The 12,052-nt window shown below is 54.5% G+C and overlaps 1 protein-coding gene across 7 annotated transcripts in view; it reads right to left on the bottom strand.

Moving 5' to 3' along the window:
* Positions 1-12,052, bottom strand: part of RAB11FIP3 (RAB11 family interacting protein 3) — an 82,686-nt gene that overhangs the window by 13,404 nt on the left and 57,230 nt on the right. For 4 of the 7 annotated variants that reach the window (XM_036825151.1, XM_036825148.1, XM_036825149.1 and 1 more), the window contains exons 4-6: positions 9,428-9,585; positions 5,322-5,471; positions 2,342-2,476 (exon numbers count right to left, since the gene is read on the bottom strand). In XM_036825151.1, the coding sequence (XP_036681046.1) occupies positions 2,342-2,476; positions 5,322-5,471; positions 9,428-9,585 (443 nt within the window). The remainder of the gene's footprint in view (positions 1-2,341; positions 2,477-5,321; positions 5,472-9,427; positions 9,586-12,052) is intronic. The other 3 variants (XM_036825155.1, XM_036825152.1, XM_036825154.1) reach the window with 1 other exon arrangement.

Here is a 12,052-nt window from a genome sequence, read left to right as displayed (position 1 = left end):
CCCAGGAAAGGGCCTGCTTCCAGGTGCCCCTGCTGCCTGGGCAGCACCAGGGTTTGAACTTGGGCCCTGATCCCCACATTCCCGAATCCCACCTGGGCGGCTGCCCCTGACACCTCCCAGGCAGTTCCGTGGTGGGAGTCCCTCTGGTGAGACCCCTCCCAGCAAACAGCTTTCCTAGCAGCCAGCGGGTGGACTTCGGCAAGTTCTAGAAGGTGCAGCTACGCCCTCTGCAGCCGGTGGGCGTGAGCCACTGCTCCTCCCTCACAGCTGCTGCCCCGTCTCCTCCTGAGCTCTCCTCCCAGCCAATGCCACGTTACTCCAATCCCCCGTTACAGTGGTCACTCTCTTTATTAAACTTTCCTATTCAAGTTACTGTGTGGTCCCCTCTTCTGACTGGGCCCTGACTGATGCTGTACATTTAACACAAGTCTAATTTCATCCTGAAGCAACAGGAAAGGACAGACCACTGTCCAGTGTACTGTCCCCCTCCAGCGGCTGGCATCACTTGCACCTTTGGGTAAAGCAGACTTCTCAGTTTCTACAAAATGAACCGTTTTACAGAGGCTCCCAGGTATGTGGAAAATATGTATGTTCTGAGGTTCAATGGGTAGAAATTATATCAGATGTCAAAGCTGCTGTCTGAATATGGTTTGGACTAAATCACCTTTCACCAACCACAAAGCATGACCAAATACATTTATTTTGAGGCAATTTCATGGAAACCAATGGGTAAAATTCACATCTCCTTAAGTGAGTGTGTAGGGGAAAGTTCCTGACTGATTATAATGAGGGTTCTGATGGCATATTAACCCCCTTGTTAGTGCCTGTCTTAGGGAACAGGTGGCTGAAACTGGACGTGAGACCCGCTGGACTTGCTGGCTGGACTCGGCCACGTCCTGGTCTGTTCTCTGCCCCACAAAGCCTAGCAGAGGCGACTATGGCCGTCCTGGGGCAGGTCCTCAATGTGGGAAAAGATCACTTCCACATCAAGAACCTTCGGAGGGTGAGAGCTGAGATACGGAGACGACAGGTCCCCACTCGGGAAGGACAAATGACCATCCCAGCCAGGCTGAGCGGCCATCCTGGAGCGCTGAGCACTGGGCTGAACACGATGGGTAAAGGGAGGCTGGCGGGTCTCTGGAATCCCCGGTCTCCCCGGAAGCCCCTCAAAGAGCACCTCCAGTTCTCCTCAGCGCTGCTGGCACCCCCAGCTCCCCTCTGAAGCTGCCAATCGCCCTATCCCTCACCTGACCAGGTGCTGGCTGGACCCCGGCCCGAGCTCTGAGCTGCACAAGTGCAGGAGGAAGGGCTGAACCAGCACCGGGGAACGACTGGCTGTCGGTCGCAGGGCCCACCAGGCAGACTGAGCGGCCGAGGCCAAGCCCCAAGGGCAGATGGCAGGCCCGGGAGGAAGCGTACATGCCAAAACCATTAGAATGGTTCACCTTCCATGCAACTCCCACCAGTCCAAGGCCCCTTCCTCCAGGAAGTTGCCTGGGAGCCCACAGCACTGGTTGGCACGTCCCACCCCTTCCTTGCTGCCCGCACAAGAGCGCCTGGCAGTCCCTCACCCCCTCCGCTGGGCTGGGGCTGTGGGGTGCGCCGCACGAGGGCCCATCTCTCCTCCACACAACACGCTAATCAACAATCTGCCTAACGAACACGTCAGCATGTGCAAACCACCCAAAATGTTTCCTGCAGCTGGAGCCTGTGAGGAGCCAGGTGCCTCCTCCTGGGACTCTCTCTGACTAGGGGTGGGTACAGGGGGCGGAGAGGGAACCAGGAGATGAGGAGAGGGAGAGGCGAAGAGCAGCAGGCATGGTGGGCCCAGTGGCCCCTTCTGGGGACAGAGCAGCCAGTGACCCTGCCGCTGACGGAGGCTGCACAGCCTCCCGGAGACCAGCTCAGGGCAGGGCTCACCCCGATTCAAACTGACGCCTCTGACAGCTGCTCACAAGTCTGCGCTGAAGACCTACTCTCACTTTAGATTTCCCAGTGCTGCTTCTTGTGATTCTTAACTTCAAACATCTTTTAGTAAAACGGAGAAAGCACATCTTTCTAAAAGCAGACTTTCTCCCACACGCTGGCTGTCCTCAGGCAGGGCAGAGGCAGGGGACTGGACCGCGGCATGCACACGGGGCACCAGACCAGGAACAGCACATGCAGGGCAGGGGCCGGAGAAGAGTCTGCTGTCCGCACACCTGCCCGGCCTCTGGAGGAAGCCCCCGGAGTGGGCCGGGCACAGGGAGTGGCACCTGGGCCAGGGAAGTGGGGGCGGCTGCGGGCAGGCGGAGTCTGCCTCCCCTGGGACAGAGAGCAGGCCAGGCACCGCACAGGTTACCTATTCTTTTCAAGATCGTTCAGGCGAGCAGAAAGATCCTCAAGGCGGTTGATTTGTTTGTGGCACTGGCTACAGTAAAACTCAAAAGCCTCATCCGTGAGGATGCTGTGCAGCTTGGCGGCAAGCGGGTCAGCGCTGGAGGGACGAGAGGTGTGGCTTCAGGAGAGAGCAAGGACCGGGTGGCTGGACGGGGTGAGCTGTCAGGCGGATGACGCGGAGGCCTCTGTCACCCTCGGCACCACCTCCGGGACCCGCAACGCCCGGCGCAGTGGCTGGGGGCACCTTCCTGGTCAGGCTCTCAGAGGACGCAGGTGCAGCCCCGCGGCTTCGTTGTAAAACAAGAACCCTGCTTTGCCAAGAAGTAAATGACTGGACACACTGCATCCTCCTTTGTCAGAAACACGTCAGCGCGAGAGCAACACACATGGCCAGGGGGCGTCTTACTTCCTTTTCTATAACCATGTCAGTAACTGTCTAAGAACCACCAGAACCAAGAACTATGGGTGGACGACTTTCATTAAAAAGTCGTAATTCCGTTAGCCGTGCCGCGACCTAATCTCAGTGGGCTTTCAGGGCACTGGTAACGGCAGCCACATCTTGGGGGCATTAGGACCCCAGGCTACAGAAAAGTTAAAGTGAGACATCAGTCGTAGCGCAGAAGTAACCCTGCGGACATGGGATGAGGGACGGAGACACGGAACAAATGGAGAGATCACCAAAATGGGGAGACACACGTCCCGTGGGGCCACAGCCTGGCCCTCGGGGCAGCACCACTGGGAGCACGTCAGGCAGCCCTCCTGGCTTGGCCCCCGCCCAGGCCCTCGGCCTCTGCTGTTGGCACAGCTGGAGAATTTCCAGAACTGGGGGCAGAAGGGAGAGGTGACTGACATGTGCAGGCTGTCCGACCAGGCCAGGGTCTCCCCGAGGGGCCGGCACATCCCCTGACCTGGATACGAGGGTGGGTACTTTCTCCTAGGGCCTCCTGCAGCCCGAAGAGGCAGGAGAGCCGGGCAGGAGCCAGCTCTCTGAGCGAAGGTCCTGCCCTTTAGATGCCACGGTTGAGTTTATTCAAAGCCGGAATTTTCCAGAGAGTTTGGGGATTCATAAGAAAATGAATCCGAAGAGCCATTTGTGATGTTAAACCTCCCTCAGAGGCCAGTTGAAGGGCACAAACTTTCACCTACAAGAGGAATAAGGTCCGAGGACACCACAGATGATAACACTGTGCAGGCAGACCTCGGAGATACTGCGGGTTCACCTGCAGCCTGTCGCAATAAAGTGAGTGTTGCAATAAAGTGAGTCATGTGAAGTTTTTGGTTTCCAGTGCATGTAAAAGTGACGTTTACACTATACTGTAGTCCAATAAGTGTGTAAAAGTATCACATCTAAAAAAACAACGTAGGGAATTCCCTGGCGGTTAGGACTCTGCACTTCCACCGCAGGGGACACGAGTTCGCCCTCTGGTCAGGGAACTAAGATCCCGCAAGCCACATGGCACAGCCAAAAATTAAAATATTAAAAATTGAAAAAGAAAAGAAAAAACCCATGTGCATGCATACCTTAACTAAAAAATACTTTATTCCTAAAAAATGCTCACCAGCATCTAGGCCTTCAGGGAGCTGTAATCTTTTTTTTTTTTTTTTTTTTAAGTAGACAGCTGCTCCCTGTTGGGGAGAGGAGCTCTTTCTGTTTCTTCTTTAAAATAAATTTATTTATTTATTTATTTTTGGCTGCATTGGGTCTTTGTTGCTGTGCATGGGCTTTCTCTAGTTGTGGTGGCTTCTCTTGTTGCAGAGCATGGGCTCTAGGCACGCAGGCTTCAGAAGTTGTGGCTCGTGGGCTCTAGAGCGCAGGCTCAGTAGTTGTGGCGCACGGGCTTAGTTGCTCCACGGCATGTGGGATCTTCCCAGACCAGGGCTTGAACCTGTGTCCCCTGCACTGGCAGGTGGATTCTTTTTTTTTTTTTTTTCAGATTAACATCTTTATTCTTTTTTTAAAAATTTTTATTTATTTATTTATTTATTTATTTATGGCTGTGTTGGGTCTTCGTTTCTGTGTGAGGGCTTTCTCTAGTTGCGGCAAGTGAGGGCCACTCTTCATCGCGGTGCGCAAGCCTCTCATTATCGCGGCCTCTCTTGTTGCGGAGCACAGACTCCAGATGTGCAGGCTCAGTAATTGTGCCTCACGGGCCTAGCTGCTCCGCGGCATGTGGGATCTTCCCAGACCAGGCCTCGAACCCGTGTCCCCTGCACTGGCAGACAGATTCTCAACCACTGCGCCACCAGGGAAGCCCCTGGCAGGTGGATTCTTAACCGCTGTGCCACCAGGGAAGCCCTGTAATCCTTTTGCAACAGTCACATCAAGGATTGCTGATCACAGATTCCCACAACAAACAATCATAATGAAAGTCTGAAATATTGTTAGAATTACCATAATGTGACACAGAGACACGGTGCAAGCAATCGCTTTGGAAAAATGATGCAGGGCTTCCACAGGCCTTCAGTGAGTAAAAAACACAAAGGGAAGTGCAGGACGAGGTCCACCTGCACAGCAAGACTGAGATTGCTGAGCAGGGTGTCAACACTCACACACACACACTCACACACACTCTCTCACACACACTCTCTGACACTCACACACTCACACACTCTCTCACACACACACAGCCTCCCTCAAGCTCACTGCAAACCACAATGTGATCCACAAACAGCACTGTGAAACCCGTAAAGCCGAGTTTCCCAGCCCCAGCTCCGTGCCCTGGGACTCGGCTGAGGCCCCATAAACGGGGAGTGACTGGGACCATAACCGATGAGAGGAACCACAGCCAGCTGTTATCCCAATAGAAATCTTAAAATTTTGACTGTGGCATTGTTCAATTATATTACAGTGTATAAAACAAGTTCTCTGTGAACCAAAAGGGGACCCTCCCCCTTAACAGAAGAGAACGTGAAGAGACAGGGCCCTGGTGCAGGGCTGTTACCTGGGGGTGAGGAAGACGGGGTCTCTGCAGCCATGCTCCCCGTTGCAGAGGGTCTCTGGGGACAGCTCCGTCTCACTGCCCTCACCATAGTCCTCGAAATGCTCCTCGCCTCCTATCACCGTGACGACCGACTGGCTGTGCAGGTGGGACCTGCAGAGGCAAACTAGTGTCAGCTGCCGACATGGGCTGCGGGCACCCCAGAGCCACGGACGTGACCTGAGCCTCCAGCAGAAACGTGCGGTGACCACACGTGTGAGTTCGTGTTCTAACAGCCGCACTAGGGAAGGTAAATGCGCAGGTGAAATACACTTTAACAATGTACTTCACTTGGCCCAACATACCCAAAATCATCACTTCCAAAACAAGATATTTACATTATCTATGTCCTTGTGTCATAATAAGCCTTTGAATCTGGTGTTCGCTGCACCCCGGGCACATGGCAGGTGCTCCCTGCCCCGGGGCCGGGCCACCACCTCACCACGGACCCCCCCACCCCCCGAGATCCTGTGAGCAGGCGCAGGAGCTATCCCCTCAGAGGGGCAGGCCTGGTAGTCAGGAGGGGCCAGTCTCCGTCCGCTGCCCAGACCCACAGTCGCACGACACACAGCGCAAGCTCCCCGAGGCACCTGACCCCAATGGTCTCGGGACGTCCGACGGCTCTCTGAAGAGCATGTCCGAGTCTGACTGCCGCCCGCCTGCTACCAGCCCTCACCTTCTCACACAGAGACAGGAAGAAATGATTCCTTCCGACAGACACCATTTCACACTACGCTGCTTTCTGTTTCTGTAGATGAGCTGCTTCGTGGATCCATGTGCCCAGACCCCGGGAGAGGAAGCTGCCCCCAAAGTGAGAGGGACCATGCACAGCCTCCACGTGCCGGACGTGGACGCTCGTGGGCGGCGAGGAGCACAGCGCCTGTCCTCATGTCAGAGGGGATGCGCGCTTGGTGCTGGGGACCCAGGGCAGACCACGCAGCTGTCACGCACCGCATCGACAGAAAACGGGTGGCTTTAGATTACAATCGGCATCCTCGCGGCAATTCAAGATTTTCTCATTTGACACCAACGTGACTTCAACAAATCCTAAGGGCAAGTCACTGCTTAAGCAGCAAAACAGCCCAGAGCCTAGAAACTTCCAGAGAAAAACTAAGACCTCATAATGGTTTCCCAGATTTGACACTTCAACTTTGATTACTTGACCCAAATTGAATTTAATTAAAAGAACTTAGGGACTTCCCTGGTCGTGCAGCGGTTAAGATTCCACACTCCCAATACAGGGGGCCCAGGTTCAATCCCTGGTCAGGGAACTAGATCCCACATGCATGCCGCAACTAAGAGTCCACATGCCACAACTAAGGACCCCGCGAGCCACAACTAAGGAGCCCGCAAGCCACAACTAAGATCCAGTGCAACCAAATAAATAAATAAATATTTTTAAAAATTTAAAAGAACTTACCTTATTACCTTAAAAAAATACTGATCAGGGGCTTCCCTGGTGGCGCAGTGGTTAAGAATCCGCCTGCCAATGCAGGGGACATGGGTTCAAGCCCTGGTCCGGGAAGATCCCACATGCCGCGGAGTAACTAAGCCCATGCGCCAGAGCCTGCGCTCTAGAGCCTTTGAGCCACAGCTACTGAAGCCCATGCGCCTAGAGCCCGTGCTCTGCAACAAGAGAAGCCACTGCAATGAGAAGCCCGCGCACCGCAACAAAGAGTAGCTCCCGCTCACCACAACTAGAGAAAGCCCACGCACAACAACAAAGACCCAATGCAGCCAATAAATAAATAAATAAATAAATAAATACTTAAAAAAAAAAAAAAAAAGTACTGATCAGGAAGCTACAGCGAACGTGGCATCCCCAACCCCACGTATTTTACCCTCACACCTCCCTCCTTGGTCACTGCAAGCCACTCCGGGCTCCATCTCCATACGCTGGGCTTGGCCCCTGGTGGCCCTGGAAAGTGTTCCTTCAGTCCCAACAGAGCCCAATGGCCGAATGTGCACACACGACGCCCCCTTCCCCACCAGACGGTCACCCCACACCGCAGCAATCAAGGAAAGACCCCAATAAATGGAGCAATAAACTATGTTCAAAGACTGGGAGACCCATAGGGACAAGATGTTGGTTCTGCCCAAATAGTCTACAGATCCAGCAAAATCCCAATCCAAATCCCAGCAGGTACTTTTTTCCAGAGACTAACAAGCTAAATCTATATAAAATCCACATGGAAATGTGAAGGCCAAAGGTGCCAATGCAGCCTTGTAGAACGAGGCTGGAGGGTGCACATGGCCGAACGGCAGGACCGGTGGGCGACAAGCCTGGAGCAGAAGGACTGAGTGGTGCTGACCTGCGCAGGGCACACAGGGCCAAGCAGGGCGTCCAGCACAGCCCATGCACTTGGCCACCTTGTGGGGCAGTGAGGAAGGAGGGAGCTTCAAAACCGAGCCTGAGCTGATGGACATCTATACAGGTAAAATGACCCCTGCCTCACACCATGCACAAAAACTCCCTTACGGGGAGATGAAAGAGCTGAAAACAAAGGCAAAACAATAAAGCTTTTAAAAAAAAGCAGAAGTAAACGTCACAGTGATGTAGAGTAAGCAGAGACCTCTGAAGCAGAACACAGACGTGCCAACCACAAAAGACAAACAGATACACTGGACTACAGTAGAATTAAAAACGTCTGTTCTCAGACACCCCAAGGAAGTGAGAAGATGACCTGCAGAGGGGGAAAAAGATGCCTGCAACACACCCGGGACAAAGGAGTCCCCTGAGACAGAGGAAGAGATCCCACAATTGAAGACGGAGGAAAAGACGGCCCACGGGACCCGGGGAGGCCAGATTCACCCACCGCCTGTATCCGCAGAGGCAGCCGACGCAGAGCTGAGAAGCAGTGCTGGGACCATCAGGCCACGAGCCTGTTTACTATCTGGCCTCTACGGAAAAGCTTGCAGAGTCCTGCAATCAACAAAGGGGCGAAAGCCTGGAACAGGCACCGCACAGGAGAGGGTCTCCACGTGGGCAGCCAGTGCAAGAAAGGCACTGCCCCCGTCAGGCACCTGGGAAACCCAAGTGAGGACCACCTGCTCTGCGCGCCCTCGGACAACGGGCGTGAAGAAGCGGAGGATGCCAGGCGCTGCGAGAATGGAGAGCAGCTGGAACCCGCAGGCGGCTGGCAGGCAGGGAGCTACCAAACCCCACCTGTAAGTGTCTGAGCTGCAGTAACTCCTACAGAGGAGCCTGTGCCCCAGGTGCGCCCTACGCCACCGAGGAACAAACACGGCCACCGAAAGACGTGATGCTTATATGCAGCAGCTTTATTCATGAAACCAAAACTGTGAGCAAACCCAATACCCCAATGCCCACTGACAGGAAATTAAGAAGCTGTGGGCATTCACACAGTGGAACACTCAATAATAACCAGAATAAACCACTCACAACGGTGCACACAGACACGGATAAACCTCACAGCCATGATACCAAGTGGGAGAAGCCAGGTGGAGAAAGGATACACACTGTGTGATGACCCTTGAGTGAGGAACAAACCAGAAGCCAGGGTACCAGGGAAGGAGCTGGTGGGGGGGGGGGGCGGCGGGAGGGCTGGCACCTGGGACAGGCATGCTTTCTTCAATTAGGGAGGAAAAACACAAGCTCTGCAGGGGCCAAACAAGAAACACAACGAAATACAATAAGCAAAATTCCAGTTTCAAGGCATCCCGGGGAGCCGAGGGCAGAACCGCCAGCCGTCACCTGGGCCCACATGGGCCACCTGGCACCTGGCCTCTCTGAGCCGGCCCTTTCCCCTCACTGTCCTCAAACGCATGGAGTCAGGGTGCCATAAAGATGAAGACGTTTGAAGTGTGTCTCGCCCTGGGTCATAAGAATTGTGATGACAAAATCCAAAAGACTAAGCGAACGTTGTCTCCTAGGATTCCTATCTGTACAGAGGAGCACCTCCTGACGGAGGCTGCACGGTCAGCTGGGTGCAGGCTCTTCCCAGGACCGCAGCCCTCCACAGGCTCACACTCCCCTCTGGATCACCCGACATGAACCCCCCCATGAATCCATCTGCCATCAGCCCCGGGCCATGTAGATGGGAACAGACCTGCCCGGGAGCAGCAGCAGGGCGCCGTGGCTGGGCTCCTCCGTGGCGTCCAGGCATTCGGGGGGCACCAGAGTGCCTGTGTCCTCATCCGTGAAGGTCTCACACTCACTGTAGGTGCTCTCGGAGCCCATGTATGCGCTGTCTGTCACCTCGTTGGCCTAGGAGAGAGAGCCAAGAGTCAGTCCCGGGGCCCGGGAAAGGACCCCGTGGAGGAGGAGCTTGCACGTGGGAGATGTCCCTCCTGTACTTCTAAGCAGAAACAGTAGGTTACAAACACTTCAGTATTTTAAAAAATGAAAAATAGGCACACGTTCAAGAGCAGAAAAAATGACTGGAGTGATTTTTAAACTTAGTTATAGAAATATGCCTAAAACAGACACAAAGTATCCCAACATCACAGGATACATGCCAGAACAGCCCGTTTTGTGGCTTTCCAGCACTGGAATGAATTCTACCCCAGGAACTAATGTTCAATAATGTAAGACTATGTCTTTTTAAAAGTCCCCATCAATATCTGCTATGTACGTGCAAGCTACTGCTTTGAAATTCAATTACGTGGTCTAACCTCAAAATACGAATTCATCAATTATTTGACCAATTATGTTTGCTGGTTAAATGTCTACTTTCCTGGACTTCCCTGGTGGCGCAGTGGTTAAGAATCCGCCTGCCAATGCAGGGGATGCGGGTTCGATCCCTGGTCCGGGAAGATCCCACATGCCACAGAGCAGCTAAGCCCATGCGCCACAACTACTGAGCCTGCGTTCTAGAGCCCATGAGCCACAGCTACTGAGCCCAAGTGCCACAACTACTGAAGCCCGCGCGCCTAGAGCCCTCCCGTGCTCCGCAACAAAAAGAAGCCACCGCAATGAGAAGCCCGCACACTGCAACGAGGAGTAGCCCCTGCTCTCTGCAACTAGAGAAAGCCCGCACGCAGCAACAAAGACCCAACACAGCCAAAAATAAACTAATTAATTAATTAATTTAAAAAATGTCTACTTTCCCACTAAACACATCTTTGTTTTTACTCTTGTGGACCCGGCACCGAGCACAGGGCTGGGCGTACAGCAGACAGTAGATATTTGTGGATTGTCCAAATGAACTTAAAACTGAAGAACCATTAAACAGGCCATTTTCAATTTACAATCTCAGCTTTAACTGAAGGGCAACTTCATTGGTTAGGAGAAGCAGCCAACCTTTCATGCTCGCAAGAGTCTGAGGTTAACAATTTGCAAACAAGAATTCAGAGAAGCAACTGGAGACGGTGCACTTTGTCCTCGGGCTCTGGTGCCACAAGATGAGGATGGGGTGAGGGGGGCAAGAGGGCCCCTGATGGCTGTCTCCGCGCCTGCGCCCAATGGAGACCCAGGGCCCATCCTCGGTCTGCCGTCCACCAGCCGTGTGACCCCAGCCCGGGCTCTCGAGCATCCGAGCTGTGCTGCCTCATTTGTAGATCAGGGGCTGCAATGCTGATCTCAAGAGGTCGCAACCACTCAAGACTTAGAGATCACACAGGCAGGTGCGAGAATAGAGCCTGAAAGCCAGGGGCTCACGTGTCATAGGTGGTGCAACCCCCGCCTCCTGCACATAGGACAGAATGAAGCAGGGAAGGCACCCGAGGTACCTACTGCAGGCATTCCACGATGCTCCTTATTTCCAAGGGAAAACCCCATATTCCTTGGAATCTCAGGCAACTAAGTAATTCACAAAGAGCGTTCACTTCCAAATCTGAAATCAGGAAATCCCTTCAAGAGGCCCCCACTCTTTCTCCCCACCACCAAGCAGGTAGCTCTGGGCTCAGCCTGCAGGTAGGGACACTGTCCGAGCCAGGCAGGCTCCGCCATGTGCGAGGCTGGGCCCGCTGCTCCTGGGCCGAGGGACAGCTGCCCGGAGCCCTCCCCTCCCCTCTGCTTGCCCTCGAGCTGGAAGCAGGCGGGGCCCACACACCCCAGACTTGGACTGGGGGCCTCAGAGATGGCTTCCTGTAGGGGACAGAACATGATTCTTGAGGTCAGCGTTTAGACAGCCGACCACCACCACTTCCAGCAGAGGCTCCTCTGGCCAGTGTGGCCCCAGGTCCTCTCAGGCAGCGGGGTGCGCAGAAGTGACGGCCAGCTCGGTGCCAGGGGAGGCCCGGAGCTCAGGCCTGTTGACCTCACCCGCAGTCATGCCGCTGAGGCCGGGCTGCAGCCGGAACCCTCCCTGGGGCCTGGAAGACGGTTCAGGGTGGAAGTAATTCCCCACAATGCAGGACGAGGCAGATGCCATGCAAACCCGACTGCGCCCACACCTCACAAGCAGACACGCCCACCTTCCATCCTCATTCCTAAAGCAAGCCCGGCCCCGGGGGCACACAGAGCAGCCCCAGGGGCAGGAGGCCCAGAGGCTCCAAGAGGACCCAGGGCAAGGCCCAGGGAGGGCCAAGGGGACCGGGAGGACGGGGCCAGCTCGTTTCACAGACACTGCCCACCTGCTCACCCCCTGAAGTCCAGGCTGTCCTGAATAAATTTCAGCAAGCCAGATAGTTTTCTAGGGCAGGCGGGCGAACACCTGCCTTTCAAGAGGGCAGAAAACTGTCTGTGAGCGTGGTCCACTGGAGGAACACCGAGGGCTCAGAGAGGCACCCCA

The sequence above is a fragment of the Balaenoptera musculus genome, chromosome 15 (genome assembly GCF_009873245.2).
Source record: "Balaenoptera musculus isolate JJ_BM4_2016_0621 chromosome 15, mBalMus1.pri.v3, whole genome shotgun sequence".
NCBI lineage: Eukaryota > Metazoa > Chordata > Mammalia > Artiodactyla > Balaenopteridae > Balaenoptera > Balaenoptera musculus.
The sequence above is the reverse complement of the archived record's forward strand: the minus strand, read 5'-3'. Positions and strand labels throughout refer to the sequence as shown.